Raw genomic sequence first — 16,044 nt, 5'->3', positions numbered from 1 at the left:
TGTTCTTAGTTTCTTTTATGGAAAATGATATTTAGAAATCAATATCTGAGCACTATACATGCTTGTTATTACTGGGGTAGAAATCCTGAGGAATCTTTTTAAAAGGCTACTAAAACTATAAGTGAGTTTAAAAGATCACAAGTCACAAAGTCAATATACAAAAACAGTTATTTTTCCATATACTAACAGTAAGCAGTCAAAACTAGAATTAAAATAACAACACCACTTAATAGCATCAAAGATATGAAGTACTTAGGAATCAACTTGAAAAATGTGTAGAAGATCTCTGTTCTGAAAAGTGGGAAATGATTCTGAGAGAAATTTAAAAAGCCTTAAATACATGGAGGTACCATGTTCATGGACTGGAAGAGAGTATATTACGACAGTCCTCTCCAATGCAATCTCAAGTAAAATCCCAGTATTCTTTTTTTTCTAGACATTGTAAACTTATTCTGAAATTTATAGGAAAAATCAAAGGAGCTAGAATCACCATTTTTGAAAAAAAAGAATAAAGTTTAGAAGACCCACACTACCTGACTTTAGGACTTACTATAAAGCTACAGTAACCTAGACATTATAATAGTGTTAGCGTAAAGGTAGGTGTTAATAAACCAGTGGAACAGAACAGAGTCCAGAAGCAGATCCATGTATATATGGTCAATTGATTTTTGGCCAAAAATACTGAGATAATTCATTCAGTGGGAAGAGAATAGTCTTTTCCATGAAAAAAAAAAAAAGGAGTAGAAATAATCAGACATCTGTGTAAGAAAAGGAACCTTCATTGATCCTTACCTCACATCATCCACAAGAACAGACTTGAATATAACAGCTAAAACTGTGAAACTTACAGTGGAAAACATAAAAAAAAATCTTCATGACTTTGGGATAAGGCAAAGATTTCTTAGGATGCAAGAAAGTACAAATAAAAAATAATAAATTTGACTTCATCAAAATGTTAAACTTCTACTTGGACAGACACCAATAAGATGAACCACAGCCTAGGAGAAAATACTCATCATTCAAGTATCTGACAGAGAATCAGAGTCCAGAATATATCTTTTAAAACTCTGACAACTCAATAAGAAGATGAAAATTCAATAAGAAGTAGACAGAAGATTTGGATGCACAGTATTCCAAAGAAGATGGTATATGAATGGACAATAAGCACACGAAAAGATTCTCAACTTTATTAATCATCAGAGAAATGAAGATAAAGCCGCAGCAAAATATCACTACACAGCTAGAATTGCTAAAATTTAATAGACTGATAACACCAGATATAAGCCAGGATGCAAAACTATAGTTCTTAGACTTGCCGGTGGCAATGTCCAATGGTACCACCATCTTAAAAAGTTGGAATGTTTCTTAAAAAGTTGACCATACAACCCCACATTCCCATTCGTAGATCACTTAACCAAGAGAAGTAAAGACATATCTACACAGAAACTCCTATACAAATCTTCATAATAGATTTATTTATAGTAATCTAAAAGAGGTAAATGAGTAAATGGTATATTGTACTAAGGCCGTACAATAGAATACCTGCTTCGCAGTTACAAGAAATAGGCTATGGATACTTGCCACAATATAACACATCCCTCAAATGTTATTCTGAGCAGAAGAAGCCAAACCTAAGAGAATACATATTGTGTTATTATATATTTATGAAATTACAGAGTAGACAGCACTTACTTATAGTGACACAGCAAGATAAGTGGTTGCCTAGAAACCAGGGTAGTACAAATCAACTGCAAGGGGCATAAGGGCACTATTTGGATGTTGGAAATATTCTCTATCTTGATTGTAGTAATGATTACACAAGTATGTATATTTGTCAAAAATAAGCAGGCTGTATGCTTATATGAGTACGTTTTAGTATACATTAATTATATTCTAACATTGAGTTACAAAGCAAAAAAAAATTGAGAAATACTAGTATTTTATAATAGAAAATGAACTGATTTGGGTAGAGTACTTTTCCAAATGGATGTATATATATCATTACTGAAATCTTTCTTTGGAGAACTTAACTGTTAATTCAGAATCTGCCTTGACCAACTGTTTCATTCAAATCATTTCTTTATAAGTATCCTTCCAAAGGACAGTTTTGAGTGTCTAACAAATATTCTACCTTTATCTTTTCTAGTAGGAAATAAGAAGAAACGTAGTGCTTTCTTCAAAAGCAGAGTACTTTTCTCTTTTTCCTTTTAGGGAGAAACAGCACAGCTAACCTAGGAAGTGTTCCCCACGAGCACAGTCTTATAAGGCGATTGTGGGAGACTGAAAGAATAGGCAAGGATGAAAATATCCTCGTAATGACTCGCTTCTACTGTTTCCTTTATGAAACTACTGAAATGAAAGTCCTCTGTACTGTAGGCAGTACCTGGTCCTTGACCTTCAGGTGCCCTCAGTCTAACAGGACAAGAAAAGTAAAACCCGAGAAACAATGAGATGAGTCAAAGTGAAGAGTGTTAAAAGAGAGGAGGTCAGGCAGAGTAGGGCAGTCAAGGAAGAAGCTTGCCTTGTGCTTGAAAGACTCAGTGAGAATAGTGATTGAAAACGAGATGAGAAAGCACACTGCATGAGCTGAAGACAGTAAACAGATTGTATTAGTAAAGAGAGTGCATATTGAGAAGTAGCAAAAAAATTAATTTGGCCATAAGGTAAAATAAGCTTGTTATATTTATCAACACAGATCTAAGATGCATATAAGGTTGAACAAAAGAAAGGCAGTGGAGAAATACATTTAGGAACTCATTTATTAATCGGACTCGAGCTCTCTCATGAGTTTCAGATCCATGTAAACAGCTGCTTGCTGGGTATCTGCACTGGGATATGTCCATATTCTGTCATAATTTAATCAAAATTAAAGTTAGTATCTTCTCCTGCAAATTTTTCAGTCAGCAAATATTTAATGAACACCTGCAACACCCCAGACACTGTGCCAGAGATAGAGCAAAGAATCAAACAGACATAATACTAATTATTAGAAAGAGTTATTTTGAAATAATTGAAATTGTGCTGAAGAAGAGAAATGAGGTGCTACAGGCTGTGTGGCAAGAGAAACTAATTCAGTCTGGGATGAGCCCTTTCAGATGACTGGATTTGTCTAGGTAAAGAAGAAGGAAGGCACATACCCCCAGCACAGGGGGCACGTTATAGCTGGTAGTAGGAGAGCACAAAGCACTTGGTGAACTGAGAGATGGCTGATAAAGATGGAGCACAGAAGACAAGGCAGAGTGGTGAGAGCTAAGTATGTAGAATCAGTCTTGGTCATTTGCGTATAGGAGAGGAGAGAGGTCTTAATGACTCCCAGGTTTCTGACTTGAGCAGCAGGTACGTAGTCATGCCATTAGGAACTTTAGGAAACACTGAGGCAGTTCTGAAGAGATAGAGAAAGCAGGGAGAGAGAGAGATTTGAGACACCCAAGTGGAGATGCCAGACAGACAGATGAGCATAGCGGTCTGGTGCTCAGAAGAAAAGGCTGAACTAATTTGCAATTGATGGCACATACATGCTAATCCAGCCAAGGAAGTGAGTGAAGGCACATCGAGAGAGCGTGAAGAGTGGGAATAGAAGGGGGCCTACGGCCATGTCTGGAAAATTTATGTCATGGTTGCTCAGCCTCTGTCCCCAAGCTCAGTGATTGACATCACCATCTACAGTGTTGCTCAAATCAGCCTCTTTTCCTGACAGTCAAACACTAAGTTTTGTCGATTCCCTTTGTTGTCAGTTCTTTCTCACATTGAAGGACCAGGTGCCTTTATGTAGTACTTACTGGTATGTAGAAAATGGACCACCAAGCAAAGCAGCTGTTTTAAGCTTTTGATGTAATGCAGACCATTTGAGATGTGGCCCCTTTGGAAAGCTGCCCACCTTTGCCAGAAGTGAATGGTATGGGTCAGATCCTCACCCTGCCACACCTTGGTGGAGCACATGCCTTCATTTCTGAAGCTAGACCTTTGAAATACCTCTACTAAACCTTGCACGGATCAGAAATGTGATGAAGTAGTCTTCCTAATGTCCCTTAGCCAGTAGAAGAATGAACACCGTTCCAACTGTTTAATACCCCCCTTTTTCACCACGTCTAACTAGCAGCATTTTACCTGGTCACCTGGAGGAGTCTTTCAGTCTTAACATTTCCTGCAGCATCACCTCCAAGCCATTTGAAATCCTGGGCCCTGTCTTTTCCAGCCAAGAATTCTGCGTGAAGGCTGGGTGAGGGTGGCATCCATGGATTTGGAGGCTCCCCAGAGAGTTAAAGACATGCAGCAGTTACTGAGTTAACAGTTTCTCCTGCTTCACACTGGCTTGGATGTTCTGGTTGCCATCCTCCTCCTGAGAAGGAAAGGGATTTGTTTAATTCCAAGCTCCACATATGGGCTTCCAACACAGGAAAATCCAATTTTTCATTCTAATCCAATCTCTTCACTATACAGTAACATCATTAAGCCATTAATTAGTTGAAGCCAAGAGAGGATTCAGGAACAGTCAACCTCACCCCTGGGACTAACTCCAGAAATTCGATCCAAGCCAGTTTTTCTGTATTCTCTATGCTACCATCTCCATTATCTCCCCACACCCCAGAATAATCCCACATAAAAAATTTTTAAATCTTCTTTCCTGACTTCCTTTGCAAATAAGATTATGCACAGTTACCTGTGAAATTTTCAAATTCTGTAGTGAGAATTTTTTTGTTTCTACTTGTTTCTTTCCTTCAGATCCCAGCTCTCACTATGTGATTACCCTGAAAGCGTTTAACAATGTGGGCGAAGGCATCCCCCTGTACGAGAGTGCTGTGACCAGACCTCACACAGGTAGGGTATCCTGTCCATCTCTAGTCTTCATTTTTTTCCAGCAACTTAAGTAGACCCAGACGTATCAGTGGCAGGAAAAGCATACGGCAGTTTAGGGTACAGCAGGTTTCAAATAGGAAAATAATGAGCTTTCAATATGGAAAATTCTGTTAATCCCTCTTGCTTTTTAGAAAATATTAATCCTGTCATGTAAACAAATCTATGTAAATGTGTATTTTTAATATGTCAGGATCTAGAAAGCAGTAGTTGTGAGAGAATTCATCTTTTGGTCATGTGAGTTACGAGTGAAAAAAAAAAAAGGAAAGGATCTCCATATCTTTGGGGGAATTCTATTGGTTACTGAGAGAATGAATGTATATGATTGGTGAATCCAGCATTTTCTCTGTTAGTCTCCTGAGTAAGTTGGGAAAGTATTTTTCTGTGTGCTTTTTACAAGCTTTGTGTGTATAAAGAGTATAAAGTTGTATGTACTGTATCCATTTGATCAACTGTACATATGTTACAAAAGAATCCAAATATTTATTATTTCTTTGTAAGTTAACTATTTAAAATCTCTTTAAAATAATAATGTAAAATTTCTGTAGATACTTAAGACATGATTTAGATCTAAATGAGAAGATTTATGGAAGTGAATGTATTAGAATTGTAAACTTTTTGTACTGAAAACCAGACTGTATCATTTTTAGAAATACTCATTTCCATTTGTTTCTCAAAATTGTTAATCTGTTGCTACTATGTATTCTGGATACTTAGCATAATATTATGGATTTGGCATTATTCTTTTTTAAAAAAATAATCTCTGTCCCCTTTTTTATGCTTTTACTTATTAACAAGACCAATATCATTACTACATATTTGATAGTTCTGTCCTGTCTTCCGCTCCTGTGTGCTTACAATTTATAAGTTTTTTTAAAAATAGCTTTGGTATTTCAGGAACGAAAAAAAAGTAAGATGAGAAAGGATATTCAAATAAGTAGTGTGATATTTTTAAAAATCAGCCTATAATAGAAAAAATAAAATTTGGAATTATTTTTTTTATGTGACTTCAGAATATAACCTGGCTAGAAATACACAGGAGAAATGTTCGTAAGTCATATAACCTGGTTATCTTTTCCAAGAGTTGTTACGAATAAGAAAAAAAATTCTCAAAGAAGTCTTAATGATTTTTGCACTGAAGGTGCATTTTCAGTAACTAATTGGTATGTGTCCTGATCTTTGAACAAAACCCTTGATTATAATGTGTGCTGTTCCTCTTGTTATTTTTAGTCTTCATTGTGTAGGAAATACACAAATGGAGACTCTGACTTTAGCTTAGCAGTTATTCATAAACAAGGCCATGCCATTTCAGATTTTAGGAAGGACTAGTCACCATAACTATGTGGGAAACCCATTGTAAAAGCTTCACTTAAAATAAATCAGTGTGTGTATGCTTAGAAAATGACCAAGAGTTGGCAAAGTGCAGATGGATGCTGCCGTATTGCCCTGGACCTTTTTACCTTGGTGCTCATTGTGGCCTTTGTCTTGAGAGTGATGCTTAGAGAATGCATCTGTTGCATATGGCACAGGACTGCCCATGAGTATAGACTTCCCTTGCTATCACATAAGTGCTCTGATTTCTAAGTTACATTTAAGGCTGTGTCCTTGATAAGGATGGCATTTCCCATAACTGATTGGGGTTCTTCAAGGGGGTTGTTCTCTGAGTGTCCTGGAGAAAGTGTAGAAGATATTCCTGAATGGTGTCAGTTTACTTTTTCTCTAAGAAGGGCAATGCCCTTGAGTTCCCTTTGCTTTAATTGGGTATGAGCCATATTGCTGTACTGCTTTTAGACCCAAGACATCAGCATATCTGAACTGGACCTTGAGTGGGTATCAGATACGCCCAAAACTCCTCCAAGGCCAAGCTCAGTTGACATTTAGAACTCAGGCTTTAGGACTTATAAATGTCCAGTGACACACTTTGATAAGCCAGGAATTAAACCACATTCACTGAAATATCAAAACAGATCATAAGGTTTGTGTTATTTGTTCAGAAATTATACCCTTGATTTTAAAGGCAGCTTTGTCTTTACATGATCCTTTTTGGACAAGAAGTAAAATTTTCAAGTGATTTAAAGAAAAAGTTTTAGGAGAAAGAAAATTCAAGTATGATATATTAATATAATCACTGGATTACCAGATTTCATATACCCATGCAATATACATACAGAATATAGTAGGAAAAAAGAGGTAATTACTATTTCTCTAGATGCTTTCCTGCAAATTTTTCCTGAAAGAACACAAGTGGACATATTCTTTTAAATGAATGGTGGTTATCTATTAACTCCGGATTTTCTTTCTCTTTCTCCGTTTTTCACCTTTCATTTCATTATATTACCCTGCATCTCCCTTTTCTTTTATTTTTGTTTATGTTAAAATGCCACTTCCCTTTTTTAATTACTTTTTACCCAGACACTTCTGAAGTTGATTTATTTGTTATTAATGCTCCATACACTCCAGTGCCAGATCCCACTCCCATGATGCCACCAGTGGGAGTTCAGGCTTCCATTCTGAGTCATGACACCATAAGGATCACGTGGGCGGACAACTCACTGCCCAAACACCAGAAGATTACAGACTCCCGGTACTACACAGTACGATGGAAAACCAACATCCCAGCAAACACCAAATACAAGGTACTGGCACATTTGCTCTGGGTAAGAAAAACTAATTATTGATGTTTTCTAATTCTGAAGTTCCTAATTCATATGTTTCCAGAATGCTAATGCAACAACTTTGAGTTATTTGGTGACTGGTTTAAAACCAAATACACTCTATGAATTCTCTGTGATGGTGACCAAAGGTCGAAGGTCAAGCACATGGAGTATGACAGCCCATGGGACCACTTTTGAATTAGGTATGTGTTGTCAGAACTTTTATGTTACATGGCATCTCATCTCTTTGTAAGATGTGAAAGCTAAGGAAAGTCTGTGCTCATGTTGTGCCACATTCCAAGTCCTGAGACTTCTCATCACTTCTCTTTACTACCCAGAATTGAGTGCATGAAAGAATTCAGTGTATTAATTGACCTATTTACGGAGCATAGCAATCAACTACAGCTAGAGTTAGGTGTTTGCTTTTTCAGCTGATGAATTATGCTTTTTCATCATTTTACAAGAACATTAGCAAATAACAGGACAGTGTAATGCAAAGTATGCTAGATTTTAGGAATCAAGAGACTTGAGTTCAATCCCAGGTTAACTGTCTACTGAGTGTGTGATCATAAGCAAGTCATCCAGCCCATCTGCATCTGTTTCTTCCATCTATAAACAAGGGGCAATCTTTGCCTTTCTTACTTCATAGAGTAAAATAAAGTACCCTATAATTAAAGCCCATGGTAAATTATAAAACACAGTATAGATGTAAGGGATCATGGTCATTAATCTTGCCTTACTGGGAAATTGAGATAAAAAAGATGAAGTGACCTGCGCTTCACCAAGCAGCCGCCAGTGCCATGCTTGCTAGAGCCTCCGCACTTTAACAGGGCCCCCCAAAGCTGCCCTAGCAGCTTTCTTGCAAACAAGTAAGTGTCTTATAAAAATATCCTACTGGAGTATTATTAATTCTTGACTGTAAGTAAACATGAAAGAAAAAAAAAAGCTAAGCACTAAGCAAATTAAGAGGAAAGCAAGCCATCCAATTTTAAGATTTTGTTTGCTTTTCACTCACTTCTAGGCCTACCTCTGCACCTTTTATTTCCCTAGTATGGGGATGGTTGTAACTGCTGGGAGGCTGTCTATTCCATCCACCTGTTTCTTCCTCTCTTTTATATAAATAATGAAAAATGGAGCTATGAAATCTCCCCAGACTGGATTTGGCCCAATGTCTTTTTACTTTCTACACAGTTGGTTGAATTTCTGCAGAGAAAAAGAGATGGATTTGGAGAGAAAGAAATACGGTGCACAAAAGCTTAATAGGCCTTGAGTTTGCTTTCTTTGCCAGTTTTAAGAATATATTTTTGCTTTCATTTTAGCCCATTAGCTAATAAATGATGTTCCATTAGGAGTTTGCATTTCACTGGGCTTCCTTCCATTTTATACTGGGAAAATTCCAGTATTTTAGGAAGAGAAGAGTGAATTTAAGGATATACTTAACTCACTCATTTCCCAGCTCATACAGTATAAGTTTTCAGCCATACTACGGAAGCACAGATGTACTATCATTTTTATTTCATTGCTTTTTCTTTCTTGTAAGCAAAGCAGTAACCTTTGATAGCTGGCAGTATCTTTTTAGTGCACATTTAACATAAAAAATTTGTAAATCATTTCTTCTTCAGGTGAATAGGGATTTTCAAACATTGTATTTGGTTTGGAGAGAAAGTTATTTTACACCTAAAAATATTCTAACAACGTAATCCAAATTAGCAGGGAAACTGTCATCTTGGCACATTATGTAATTTTTCTCATTGTCAGTATCCTGATCTATTAATCAGGGACTGCATATGTCTTTTGATTTCCCTAAAATCCTATATTTCCCTGACCCCCAGTTGGGCTCCCTAGTCTGTAAACTCATAGTATGATTTTTCTTCTTTGGTACTTTGTATATTCTCCTTTTTATTAGAGCTATTTATGGATAGACGATGAGTTCTTTAAAGCCACGCAGCTTTATCTTTTCTGCCTTGTACCTTTTATTGTGCCTTATAAATGAAAAGGATTGAGGAAACAGTGAATTAAGTTTAAATGGACCAGAATTACTGAAAGTATTGTTATTTTGTAGTTCCTACTTCTCCACCCAAGGATGTGACAGTTGTGAGTAAAGAAGGAAAACCTAGGACCATAATTGTAAATTGGCAGCCTCCCTCTGAAGCCAATGGCAAAATTACAGGTAAGAGGCCTAAGATTCCTTGGAGTATGTCTGTTCCCTGTTGCTGCCTGGCAGAAGCGTTCCAGGAGAGTGCCTTGTTATTGGGACATAAAGGGATCTGAAGGTTGACGTGGCCATTTATGAGGTGCTGTGGGTCTTGATGGTCCTTGAAAGTGGAGCAAGGGGTTGCTGTTTGCCCATAGTGACATAAAAATAAGTTGCCAGCTGGCTGTCCTGACCCACGTTGCATGAAAGTCTCATAGGCATAGGTCACCCTGGACAGCCTTTGGCCATAGTGGGAACCTAGGGATGTATTTATTTTTCTCAGGAAAGCTGTTGTTCTCTGTCTCTGACTAGATGACCAGTTTTGGAATTAAAGGCCTTGCCTAATTCTACAGGGTAATACCCAATAAATATAAATTCAGCTTTTTCACCCTGAAGGCCCCACCCACCCACCCCAAAAAAACCCATTAGGGCTTTTAGTGTCTTTTTCACCCAGACCTGCTACTTCAGCTTCCTGTGCTCTTAAAACTAGAGTTGGCCTAGGCCTTTGAAGGGACCTTGAATTTTTTCCTTGGACTTCCAGAGTAGAGGGTACTGTGCCTTCCTCAGCACATCAGGGAGGAAAACCTGCCTCTGCTCCAGGTAGGTGTATGCTGAGGAGCAGGAGTTCACCTTCCAAAGTTCCTGTATATGAATAAGGCAGCCTGAGGAAACAAGTTATTTCACAGCATTGTCCTGCCTTGGCTTTCAGTAAGAATCCCTTTCCATAAATCCCTGGTCTTTATGTCTGTTGTTTTTTTTTTTTCTTTGCCTCTTACGTGAAGAAATCAAGCATGACTTAGCACGGATTACATTTTGTTTTGTTCCTAAAAACCAGTATTAATGCAGTTCATTTTTGCACTGCGTAGGTCAGGTAGGCTTGTGGTTGTGGTTCTTCCTGCTTCAGCCACGGAGATTGAGTGCCCTCTGGTGGACATATCAGGTGACGTTTCACTGTGACTTCACCCATCCCAAGTCTGGGAGAGCTTTAGCAAAGGTGGCTGCCCATCTCCTAGGAGTTTTTCTCCTGGGAAATCAAATTGTAAAAGTTAAAATAGCATTTTCAGGTCACTCCTGGTTGTCAAAGCTCTGTTACCTTAATTGTAGACCCCAGAAGTATAGGATATTGGAACGATTAGATTATTTTCCTTATGTTATTTCTTAGCTTATGAGAGTACTTAACCCTATATTTGAACCTTAACTACTTTTATTACTTCAACTGCCAATATAGATGATAACTTACAGTCCAGCACTGTTGAAATTGCAGTTTTCTCTATATTATATTTAATGTAGCATTTTGAATGCATTTTACCATTGCTCATTTAATCTGTAAGTGGTTCTCTACTTGTGTATGCTGTAACATAAATCTTTATTGACCTACTGATTGCAAAAGGAAAAGTAGGAATAAGTTTTTTTCCTATGAATTCCTTTGGATAGGTTACATCATATATTACAGTACAGATGTGAATGCGGAGATACACGACTGGGTTATTGAGCCTGTTGTGGGAAACAGGCTGACTCACCAGATACAAGAATTAACACTTGACACACCATACTACTTCAAAATCCAAGCCCGGAACTCAAAGGGCATGGGGCCCATGTCTGAAGCTGTCCAGTTCAGAACACCCAAAGGTAAAGTCCCCCCCAAACCAGGTGTTTCCTTGTGTGTCTCTTGAATGGGGCTATGTGTGCACATATCACTTTAGCATGTAGACTCTGGATAATACAAGAAATCCTGATGGTGTGCTTAGGAGCCACAGTGTGAGCATTTATCTCAACATGACCCCACCCACTGACCACCAGAGCAGTGCTGTCCAGGTTACTAACCTAACCGTATCATTTGTAAGGGAACTTTGACTCCAGGCTGTTTGAGGCATGTGAGTTGCAGTGATCTAAAAGTTTTTACCAGTCAAATCAGTGTGATTCTCTTGGTTCCCATACAGAGTAGTAGTAGCATATTGTTCTGATGGCTGATTGTCTTTCAACACATGTAGGCTCTTATCCTGAAAGGCTTATTCATAGACCTTTGTAGAGAGAAAGAGACTAAAAAGGGCCCTTTAAAGAAAACTCTAGATAAGAAAGTGAAGATAAAATATTGAACCAAGTATGCTTAGAAATAAAAATAAGTTGGGGACGGAGTCTGTGGAAACATGGAAACCATATATGGATTTCTTTTCTGTTAGTACTAAAAATAAGACTCAACATGTTTGGAATTTTGTGGTGTTTTATTTATTTTTTTTTCCTTTAAAAAAATCTGCCTGTCCCATCTTCAAAGCTTGTGATCCTTGCTCTTGTTTTTTCTTCCCCTGTGCTTGGCCCGTTAGCGGACTCCTCTGATAAAATGGCTAATGATCAAGGTAAATGAGTAGATGGCCTCTCTTTCCTTTCCTCTCTTTGTGACCTGTTATTAGCTTTTTGTTGTTTTTGTTTTTGTTTTTCCTGAAAATCAGTACCATGTGTTAAAAATCACATATTTATTGGCCAAAGTAGAGTTGAGTCCATGTTTGTGGCACTTGGGGTATCTGAAAAGCTGGGGAATCTACTTAGGGTGCTAAATAGACTGGCAGAAAAAAAAAAAACTAAGTTTTGCAGTTGTAGAAGATTGGCCTTAAGTGTGGGTCAAACTATCCTTTGTGCTAAGATACTCAAAATCTATAACACAGGCATTCAGACCATGATAAGAACAAACATACCACTTTGTTGTATTTGTAGCATCTAGGATTTTATTAGTATTTCTAAGTGAAAAGTTTGATCAGATGCACCAAATACCCTATTTTCCTCCCTCTACAATCAGTGTACAAATGTACCCTACCAAAGACAAAATTAGTGCTCACTATTCTGTTGTTATAAGCTAAATTCAGAGCTCTTTTTCCATTTCTTCCCTTAAATGTATCTGATTATTTTAAAAGAGGATAGAAATAATTTACAATGGAAATTTAGGAAGCATGGGCCTTTGGGTAACCATTCTTGAAATTATCTGTCAGTGTGATCTTTTCATTATAATTGCAGTGGTGGAAAGGTAACTGTACCTTGATTTTCCATCTTTAGGAAGTCAACTAAAGTTGGTATCTGTTTTCTATGCTAAGATCAATAAAAGTAAATTGGATGATTGCTTTTATTCTTAAGGAGTAGTTATTAGAAATACAGAGTCTTTGGATGTTGGTTAATGGCAAGGAAGATTCAGAATTTGGGGTTTCAAGTTTCAGGGCTTTGGAAATATGTTTGCATACAATGAGCCTTCTGTTGTATGTTGGAGAAGCTGCAGATATGCGTGTGTGTGTGCGCGCGTGTGTGTGTGTGCATAAGTGTGTAAGGCACCCTAACCTTTGACTTAACCATGAAAATAGAAAAATAATGGTACTGAATATGCACAGAATATAAATGAGCTCATTGTTCTTCCCTCCCTTCACTCCGTAAGCCAGGGTGCAATTTTTAGCTACACCACACTTCTGGTATTTAAAATTCTTGGCCTGTATTTATTTTTGGTGTTTGGCTAAACCTTGGAATTTCTTGTTCATAGGTTAAATCTAAAGGAAAAATGTAAAGAAATGCATAAATTAAACCAGTTTATTGGCAAAGTGTGTTCATTGGCAATTATTTACACAATATGTTACTCTGGATAGTTTGGTTTAAATGTGGGCTCCCTGGCAAATTAGTACACTTAAATATGAAGAGCCTTCAAGGGCCACGTCATCTCCCCCAGCTTATCGTGGTGAAAAGAACAGCTGGAATCTTGACATATGGTGTGTGGCATTTGGGAGGAGTGACAGCAGCAGATAGAGGGGATAGAGTAATACGTATGGACAATGGACATACTTGAGTTAAATTCTAGAATATGCCCTTTTGGATACTCAAGAACTTCTGTTACCTTTGGGGATTTTGAGCTTCTGGAAACTCAGAAGATAAACTGTTTTCATTTCTAAATTTATTCTGTTAAATGAACTGTATACAAAACCTTCAGATTTTAATTTCCTCTAAGTCTGATAATTTATAAAGTATGTAGTATTAGTGCTAATATTTTACAGTGATGCATCTAGTATATGCATTTCCAGTCAAGCTTTACTTGTGGAAGTAACTCTCATTTTTTAAGTGTTTTTTGAAGCTTCATGCTCTCTCTGTAAAGGGTAAAATTATATTCTTCTCTAAAGATTTATTTGGTAGTTAATATTTATTGAACATTTGCTGTGTGTCAGGCAGTATTTAAAATGTTTTATAGGATTCATTTTCCATTTAATCCTCACAACTGTTTTGTGAAATAGGTGCCATTATTATCGCTGTTTTACAGTGAGGAAACTGAGACCCCAAAATAATAGCAAAATAACTTGCCCAAAGTCAAATAGTGCATTGTTCAAGGGCAGGCAGTCTGTTTATCGCTGTGCTTTGCTAATTGTGAGGAGTAGCTTTACTTTGCAGTCCTTGAAGCCTCGTCAAGAGAAGCATGAGACTGCCTTCAGTCCCCAGACTTTGCATTGGGGGATTCCTTTGCTTTATTGGAAAAGGACTTCTTGTGTTTGCTTTCTCAAGCAGCTTTTCCTATAAATGTGAAGAATGGAGTTCAAGACCAATATAAACTTCTAAAAAACTGATTATTTGTATTTTCTGAGGTCTGCTTGTGAGGTGGTCCCAGCCCAAGGTCTGCAGCCTCACTCGTTATGTTCCATGATAATGGATTAGGAGACAGTATTCTCTGAGAGCACTTGACAGAAGACTTTGGTTTTCTCATCTTTGGCCATTTAGGTTGGCTGAGCAGGGACTGAGCACCCAGTTTGAACCTCCACTTGCCTTCCTGCGCCTGCTCAGGGTAACCTTATATTTGGAAAGGCAGCTTTATAATTTGAGACAAGAATGCAAACACTACTGACACCTGCTAGGCCACATCAACATAGCCGATCCTTTGAAAGAGTCATTTCTTTAATGCAGAAGTTAACCTAACTGGTCCCCTTAGTTCCTTTTCCAAGAGAAGCTACTTTTACCATAGGTGCTCTGAGCAGTAGTTCAGCAGCTGTTTCTTGGGCTAGAGAAGTGGGTATGTTCCCACCTTAACAGCAAGGGGCAGCCTAGTTACACCGTAGATATAGCCATGGAATGAGGGTGTCAGCCTTTCAGATGCCTCATTGCATAGTCAGCTGTACCTTAGTTTGCTTTGCCCAAATAGACTAAATTTTCCCGTTGTTTATGTGCTACTTTTTTCTCATGGACAGAATAAACTGAAATGTTTTTGTGTGTAGAAAACACTCATTAGCTATGAAATGAACTTGTTACACCAGTGGAGTGAGTCATTATTGACATGATTTCTCCTCCTTCAGCCTCGGGGTCTGCAGGAAAAGGAAGCCGGCTGCCAGACTTAGGATCTGAATACAAACCTCCAATGAGCGGTAAAGCCCTTCCTGTGGCTTTTTTGGTCTCTGTGGGCATGATGCAGTTTTGCTTGAAATCTTGAAATGTCTCTTGTAGCTTATGTGTTGTAGCATGTTACCTATTTCCTTTTATTTACTAGTGTTGGCTTTAGGCATGTTCTGGCCAATGTTTGCTGAATTACTATAAATGCATTCATTATAGGATCCACAAATAAAATTGTTTCCCCACAAATCCAACTTAAAATAATTCTGAAGAAATAAGCCTTGCTTTTGCCCACTGCCTCTAGAAAATAATTAGAATCTTGCTTTCAAAAATAAACCCTCTAGTGGGATTATCTGCCTTCTAGAACAAGCCAAAGAAATGCTTTGGCATCATTAATTTCTCCCGACACTACTTAGTGCTGTGTTTTTAGTTTGGGAATTCTAAAAAATTATTACCACTCTCCTAGCCATCCTAAGAGCTGGAGCTTTCTCATAATTAAAGGGATGACTTCTCTACAGAATGTCACCATTTGTAAATTACTTTTTACACATCTGATCCTGGTAACAGTGTGAGGCAGGGAGAACAAGTATCATTATTCCCATTTTATACATTAAGAGACCCAGTGGAGAAGCAGTGTGCCTGGATCCACCCCCTTATTATGGAAGTCCCTAGAACCCGAGCTCAGGTCTTCTAACGTTCAGTTGTGTCTTTTCCTCTATCAACCGCAGCCTAAAAGGCATGGGGTTCTATTCCAGATGTGGGAATCCAGGATGGCAAAATGTCCACAAAAGTAATTTCTAGAAATGTTCAACTTCAGTTAAATGAAAATTCATCTCTGTAGCATGCAGGAAAGAACTACCATCATCACCTCTACTTGCTTCCCACATCCCAGCTCCCTAGCCTCTGATTTGCAACGCCTGCCTCACCCAGTAGCTCAGCACTTTGGTTAATAAAAGTTTTATGTGAAGCCCTAATGTGGCCTAATTGTTGGCCCCTAGTTCCATA

The 16,044-nt window shown here is 37.9% G+C and overlaps 1 protein-coding gene across 17 annotated transcripts in view; it reads left to right on the top strand.

Moving 5' to 3' along the window:
• Positions 1-16,044, top strand: part of NEO1 (neogenin 1) — a 234,909-nt gene that overhangs the window by 197,283 nt on the left and 21,582 nt on the right. For 5 of the 17 annotated variants that reach the window (XM_021099093.1, XM_021099085.1, XM_021099090.1 and 2 more), the window contains 7 exons: positions 4,723-4,818; positions 7,267-7,490; positions 7,573-7,711; positions 9,571-9,678; positions 11,137-11,331; positions 12,024-12,056; positions 15,006-15,074. In XM_021099093.1, coding sequence (XP_020954752.1) covers positions 4,723-4,818; positions 7,267-7,490; positions 7,573-7,711; positions 9,571-9,678; positions 11,137-11,331; positions 12,024-12,056; positions 15,006-15,074 — 864 coding nt within the window. The remainder of the gene's footprint in view (positions 1-4,722; positions 4,819-7,266; positions 7,491-7,572; positions 7,712-9,570; positions 9,679-11,136; positions 11,332-12,023; positions 12,057-15,005; positions 15,075-16,044) is intronic. The other 12 variants (XM_021099096.1, XM_021099088.1, XM_021099092.1 and 9 more) reach the window with 3 other exon arrangements.

Source organism: Sus scrofa, chromosome 7 (genome assembly GCF_000003025.6).
Source record: "Sus scrofa isolate TJ Tabasco breed Duroc chromosome 7, Sscrofa11.1, whole genome shotgun sequence".
Lineage (NCBI taxonomy): Eukaryota > Metazoa > Chordata > Mammalia > Artiodactyla > Suidae > Sus > Sus scrofa.
This window is presented reverse-complemented; position numbering and strand designations above follow the sequence as displayed.